This window comes from Epinephelus moara, chromosome 20 (assembly GCF_006386435.1).
Source record: "Epinephelus moara isolate mb chromosome 20, YSFRI_EMoa_1.0, whole genome shotgun sequence".
In the NCBI taxonomy this organism is placed as follows: domain Eukaryota; kingdom Metazoa; phylum Chordata; class Actinopteri; order Perciformes; family Serranidae; genus Epinephelus; species Epinephelus moara.
The window spans coordinates 21,156,106-21,163,486 of record NC_065525.1 but is presented as its reverse complement, the minus strand read 5'-3'; the positions used below and the strand labels follow the sequence as shown (position 1 = coordinate 21,163,486).

At 42.9% G+C, this 7,381-nt stretch overlaps 1 protein-coding gene across 1 annotated transcript in view; it reads left to right on the top strand.

Annotated features, from left to right (window-relative positions):
- The first annotated feature begins 264 nt into the window (after positions 1-264).
- Positions 265-7,381, top strand: part of LOC126407647 (DENN domain-containing protein 5B-like) — a 28,146-nt gene continuing 21,029 nt past the window's right edge. The window contains exons 1-2 of the mRNA XM_050072735.1: positions 265-574; positions 6,330-6,439. Of these exons, the coding sequence (XP_049928692.1) occupies positions 466-574; positions 6,330-6,439 (219 nt within the window). The 5' untranslated portion in view covers positions 265-465. The remainder of the gene's footprint in view (positions 575-6,329; positions 6,440-7,381) is intronic.

The following is a 7,381-nucleotide window of genomic DNA, read 5'->3' as shown; positions in this document are numbered from 1 at the left end:
TAAATAAAAAGATATAATCTATGAGATTAAATACTATGCATTGTGATAGATAAAAAACACACTAAGTCCCTTCTGACAAATCGTGATTTTTGTGATGTGGGCTCGGATGATGAATTTCGACACCACCACCACCCTTTAAAAACGAGGCTGATTTAACAGTGATGATGATGATGCGTTGAGGTCTTTGTCTCCCCCTCCTCCCTCCCAGGCCTACATACAGCCTCCTCCCCCTCTGAACAAACGAGATGACCATCGCTGGATCCTGCTGAGCTCCATCAGAGTCACAGCGCGGAGCAGACAGAGCAGGCAGGCGGGCCGACACCACCCAGCGCACGGATCAGGACAGAAAGGACGACAGCGGGGGTGGAAGTCAAAACCATTTCGGATCAGCCGCGTCAGCTATGATGAACATCTACACCGTGAAGTAGAAGTAAACGGAGCTCTCACACCATAAACGCGTCGAGGATGAACGGCACCGCAGCGCACACAGGAGCGGCTTCATGCCGCTTCGCCCACTATTTTGTTGTGTGTGGAGTGGACACGGACACGGGCCTGGAGCCGGACGATGGAGCAGGTAGATAAACACCAACCAAACAAATCATCAACACTATATAGATGCACTCATGCTTCATGAGAAACATTTTGCAGCCCATGTAGGCCTGTTTGCGTGTGTAGGGGTGACATCCGCTTTAATGTTTTGATTGGACGCCACATTCCTCTTCCTTTCACAGCCTTGTTGACAACAAAATATCTGCGGGTCGCCTGTGAAAAATACCCCACATTTTGTCCTTTATCATTTCTATTTCAAACATATACCACCAGATTTTGCTTATACATGTTTGGCAGCATTTTTAAATGTTTAAAAATGTATATATTTGAGTTTTAAACATATGAACAACAACATAAAATGTAAAAGTCATATTTTTTCCATCAATTTGACTCAGGAATTTTAATAATATCCTACTGTGTCACCCTACACTCATGTCCTTTTGTGTTACCTCTGCTTAGAGAAATCACATCACAGCTCTGTTTGTTGTTTTGACCGTAGCACTGTAGGTCAAATGAGAATATAGCTTTGTTGGTTTCTGCAAGTCATCCCCTGCTACACCTGGATAAATAATATCGCAGAGAAAGGGTTGAATAAAAAAAGAGAGGACAACAGCATCCTATCCTGCCCGATAACGCTGGAGCACAGATGGAGCATCCAGGCAGTGGTTCATGGTTAACACAGGACACAGATTACACCACTGTCCAAATCTAAAAGCGGTGATAATCTATGTGGCGGCTGGTTTCATGCTCTCAAACAGAGCTTGACTTTTTGTTTTACCAAGCGTTACCAAAAGAAAAAACCCAGAGGTGGAAGGAAATGGATGCTGTGCTTGTAGGTGGATGTGGGGGTTGCCAAGGCGATGACAGCTGCAGTGATGCTGCCTCGTGATGGTTTATTTGTGGTGGATATCTTCTTAGAAATAGAGACATCAGGTGGTGGTGCTTTTTCCCCCACACTGAGGTGTTGACACTCAGCTTGGTGAGGTGAGGACAGATGCACCCAGTAGTCCTGTGTGACGTCTGCTCTGTGCGAGCGCCTCGCTCTTTGTGAGAGAAAAAGAACCATGCAGGTGTGCCAAACACCTTGAACGCTTTAACGTCACTTCCAGGTTTGCAGACAATAGTCACACCCTGTATTCCTTCTCCTATGTACCTCGCAGTAGCTCATGTAGAACAGCTCCTCAGGGGAAAGATAAACAGACATGCCTTTGAATTACAGCAAGAGAATGTATATTTAGCATGAGCTCTGTATCATGCTGGAACACATAGCTGTGCTGCAGACTAATTGCTGCTCTAACTAACCATTGGGGACTTTGATATCCGGCTCCCTGTGGCGAGTGACAGAGCTGCTGGCTGGTATATCTGAGCTTCACCAATCTGCTTATGTAACAGCGGGTCATCTCAGACCCACTGCAGCAGGGGGCTCTGCTCTCCTTTCAAGGGATTTCGGTCTCTGTGTTTGACTTCACATACATATTCTATAAGCTGTAGTCAAGCCAGAGAGGTTTATTCTGTTGTGCGCTCAAGTGCTTGGACGAGGAGATACAGTATCTCTTTTTCTGTATCATTAGAGAATGCCTGCAGGGAAACAATCTGCCCTTGTTGGCTTCTCAATAGATGCCACTGTGTTTTCTGCAGCCTAATCAAATTTCACGTGACGTCGCCTGTCGCTGGATGGCCGAGGCTTCAGCACCCGACTGTCACAGGGGGATGACATCACTGGAGGGCGAGAACTCCCTGACCGAACATTTTGAGAGCTGCTTTGTAATGCTGAAGTGATTACAAAGAGATGCGTATGTTCTGTCTTATTGCACGCAGAGATTCCAGCCTGATTTGTTTTATTTTTAGGCGTTCAACACTTTTATCCTTTATTTTAAGCACTCAAACCCAACACCACCATCTGTGTCTCAGGCTGAGATGAAAAGCAACATTTGTCTTTCTTATTCTGGCACGATTCAACCTTCAGTGGACAGACAAATCTGTAATGCAAAGACGGAGTGATTTAAACTGTTTGAGCCAAAAAGGAATAACTCCTCATCAGTCAGTGCCAGCGGACATTTGCTGTCAGTTTAATCTCTTGCCTCTTTCTATATCTGTCCTCATCTACTCATGTAATGATGTGATGAATGGGACAGTGGGGGCGATTCAGTGGGTGAATATGACAGATGTCTACCTTTATGGCTGCTCAATCATCCCTAATGAAGTGTGTCTGTTTTAGGGACGGGGCACCATTCAGGGACATACGTCTTTGTGATGAATGTCTAAACCGTGGAATGAAAATGAAACACTTCATTGTTTTTGTCCTCCAAAAACATTGACAATATTGATATTATAGTGACAGCGGTGAGGACTCTCATGTACGAGGGATTAGAGCTGAAACCAGGGTCTTTACATGTCCTTAAAAATGTCTTAAATTCAATTTTATAAATAATAGGCCTTTAAAGTCATCTAAGGTCCAGTGTGTAGGATTTAGGGGGATACATTAGCAGAAATGGAGTATGATAGGTATGTTTTCTTTAGTGTATAATCACCTGAAAATGAGAATCATTGTGTTTTCGTTATCTTAGAATGAGCCATTTATAGGGAGCGAGTCCTCATCCACAGAGATCACCATGTTGCTCCGCCATGTCTCTAAAGAAGCCCAGAACAGACAAACCAAACACTGGCTCTCGTTAGGGCAATTCACGTTTTTGCATCGGCCCACATAGTTAGCAGGCCGCTCTGTGATGAGCAGCATTGGAAAAACACTGATATTTTAACATGAAACTGCTTCATTCAGTGCTGTTACTGGTTTTAATCACCTGATCAATTTGTTTGACCTCTAATTGGACTTCCAGTAAAAACCTCTTCAATGTGAACTTCCAGATGCTGCCAGGGAGTGTGGACGTGTGTTTGTGAGTTCTCTATGGTAGGCCTCGAAACTGCCTTTATCCTTCTTTAATTCCCTCATAACCACGAGCAACAAACCAGAAAAGAGAGACCAAGTCAAATTTGTATGGCAAGCTACAATTTTCGGAAGAAAAAACAAAGTAAAACTACACCTCGGACTTCATATCACTCGCACGCTGGACACCTGTCGGGGACATGGTGGTTGGGCAAGAAGAAGCTGACACGCCCCACTGTAAACTTTTGGAAGCTATCCAGGAAACAAAAGACGACCTCACCAAGCACATTGATAAGAAAAAAGCCGGCACTCAAACCACATTGATCAAAATAGAGACATCACTCTCCACGCTGTCGGAACAGGTCCAGGAGATAGAGATATGCGCAAACCAAGATGATATTGAAGACATACGCCACAGCGTTGATAAAATGGAAAAACTCATTAAACAGCTCAAAGACAAATCTGATGACCTGGAAAAACCTCCATAGTGTTTGGATTTTTAGTTATTAGAGAAAAAATTGAGCCCACATTAGTGCCCCCGTGGTCAAACAGCGCCGGTGAATCATTGGCTTGTAACGTGTAACTGCTTTATTCAGTGTTTTCACTGGTTTTAATCATTCGTTTTGAAAGATAATTTGGCTCCCAGTAAAAACCTCCTGAACAATGAACACTGAAGGATTTCTAACTAGGAGAAAATTCAACTGGTTGCCATCTATAATTGTCACCACTAGATTCCACTAGATCCTCCTAAATCACACACTGGACCTTTAGATAATCTTAAAATGGAATTTGTGATGTCTTAATGGCAACAAACCTTTTATCTAATTTCAATAATATGTCTTTTAATTTTTGTTTTTCAATATGAGTCAAGCTCTTCTGTGTGAAAGTTCACACTGTTACGAAAGTTTAAACCTACCCTTTACTTCATACTTGCACCTAACAGCCAACATGTTCCTTCATAAAACCTACCTCTGCACAAGACAACATAAATACTGCTTACCTTTATACTTATCGTGCAATGCTTGGATAAGAAAAAGATGATTTCTCCAAAAATCTGTCTCAAATTTGTTTAGAAATTATCTTGAAAAGGTCTTAAAAAGCATTAAATTTAAGTGTGTGATACTGTGGACACCGTGGCTGAAAAGCAGGAATGCCAAACGTTAACTAGCTCCAGAATCTTTATTGTTATGACCTGCTGATTTTATTTGTCTTATGTGACAGTGAATTGACAGTAAATTGAATATTTCGTGTTCTTGAATGGCTGGTCAGACAATTTGACAGTGTCACCTTGGGTTTGAGAAAATCTTGATGCACTGTTGTCACTATTTTAAGGACCAAATGATTAATCAACACAACAATAGGCAGATTAAGTGATTTTAAAAATAATCACTAGTTGCAGCCCTTTTGTTGATTTAAAGTATTCTGCAGCTCATTAGCTCGTTCACGGTCTCCGCTGTGTGTGTGGTAATGTGGTAACACGCTGATTACAGCCCATCTGTAAAACAGGTATTTAAGCTTTCATTCAAACCGTAAAACAAACCTCCCTCCTGTTAACACGGAGAAAGAGAGAGCGTGTGAATGTGATCTGTGTGGTGGGAGCACGTGTCAGGAGGAGCGTGGGCTTTAATTGGGTCAGCTGATGAAACTCGGGGTGACGTAAACCGCTGACGAGCTTTGTCTTGATAGCCATCTTCGAGAACACAGCGGAAATGTGCTACCATGGCAACTAGGTGTCCTTCTGCAAAACTCGATTCAGCCTCTCGGCACCGACACCAATTTGTACCCTTGACTTAAAGAACACTGACTCCCCCTCTCATCACTGTGATCCATTAGCCTTTGTCTCCCACCTACCAGTCTGACTCAGTTTCACTGGAAGTGGTGCTCCTTTCTCACTCTGCCTGCAGCACCGTTTCCTCTCTTGGGGTGCTGTGCGTCATCTCGTAGGCAGGTGAGCTGGATGTTCCTGAATGCTGAATGAGTGCGTCAAAGCTGGCAGCTAAGGGAAGACTAGTTACTGTGCCATTAGCAGTTGTTTATGTTCTTATAACGCGGTGATGTTGATTAAAACTGAACATGAACCCTGGGAAGTCAGGGTGGATTAGTGAAATATGAAATACAGTGAAGAGCACTGTTCAAGGACATCCCCCTCAGAAAGTGGATGAATAATGAAAGTACCTCATTCACTACTGTCATGCCATGAATCATACACACATATTTTATTTCTGTCTTAAGCTGGTCCTCTTCCTTCAGTCATGCTCACACAGACAGCGCTCTGTATGTAACCGGAGCTAGAAGCTGACACGAGGTGCGGTGACTGAGGAGAGGAGAAACGTGAGCCAGACAGGGCAATGCATCAAATCTGTGCATTGTGAATGTAGCGGTATATAATAGAGTTATCTTGCATGCACTGCAAATTCAATCCTTTCATGTACATGTAGCTGTTTTATAGATAACTATGTCCTCTATCCTGAACCTGAGCACTTTTGATGTATATAAAAGGAGCATATTTTCATCCTGTGCACTTGCTACAAGTGTAAAAAGAGTTTCCCTCTGCAGAGTGTCAGGGATGAGGGGTGCTGTACCGCTTTTCCAGTCTATCTCTATGGTAATGAGTTGAGTTACATAACCCTTGGAAGGGTTTTTCCCTCTATGCTGCAGAGTAGCCTTTTGCTGTTGACAACGGATGAACTTTTTTCTCAGCCTTTGTCGGACAAGGTCGTCCTGTCCGAGCTTTTTCATAAATCAAAGCAGCAGGCATTTTGTGACGTCCTCTGTTCCGTCCCTTTCATCTTGTAATGAAGTCTGTCCCTGCAGTGATGAAGGTCAAAGATCACGCTGTGCTAATACGATAATACCCTAACTCTCTTTTTTTCTGTGCCTGTGTTTGTCTTTTCAGGCGAGGGCTTTGAGCAGAGCCCCATCCGACGGTCGTTCAAGTCAAAGGTTCTCGTGCACTACCCCGAAAGCACAGACAGGAACCCCTTCAATAAAGATGCTGTCAACATGGTGAGATCTCGGGCTGCGTAAACGCTCTGCTTCTTTTGTCCTCTCACAACAGTGGTAATGATAAGGAAGCACAAGATGTGCCTTGTTTGTCGGGAAAATGTTTTGTGGCTGAATATTGTTACAAATGACAAAAGAGGAACATGATAACAAAATCAGCTGGAAAAATAGAAGGAGCCATTTATCTCATTCGCTGCCTGATAGAATAGACTCTTTTCTCTCTTTTCTTTTATACAGAAAATGTTTATTGTTCTCGCTGGAAAAGTAGGTCAAGATGATGACAAGATAAGCCTCAAAAGAAGTCTGTCATTAGACACCTCAGTATTTTGTCTTATCTATTTATGGTATCAGTGAAGTGTGTGGTCTAATTAAACATTTTTATATAATTTTATCAGGTTTTCAGTCTCAGAAACAACTACATGTGCAAGAATACAACGAAATACAGTCAGACGTTCACAGTATATGCATTCTCATACCCAGTTATTCTATATTTAACACAAGTTACATGTTCAGCATCTTAGAGGTTTATTGTGCACCATACAGCAATTGTCAGACAATAAACAACTACACTCACCGGCCACGTTATTAGGTATACCTTGCTAGTACCGGGTTGGACCCCTTTTGCCTTCAGAACTGTCTTAATTCTTGGTGGCATAGATTCAACAAGGTGCTGGAAACATTCCTCAGAGATTTTGGTCCATATTGACATGATAGCATCACGCAGTTGCTGCAGATTTGTCGGCTGCGCATCCATGATGCCAATCTCCCGTTCCACCACATCCCAAAGGTGCTCTGTTTAATTGAGATCTGGTGACTGTGGTGGCCATTGGAGTACAGTGAACTCATTGTCATGTTCAAGAAACCAGTTTGATGATCTGAGCTTTGTGACATGGTGCGTTATCCTGCTGGAAGTAGCCATCAGAAGATGGGTACACTGTGGTCATA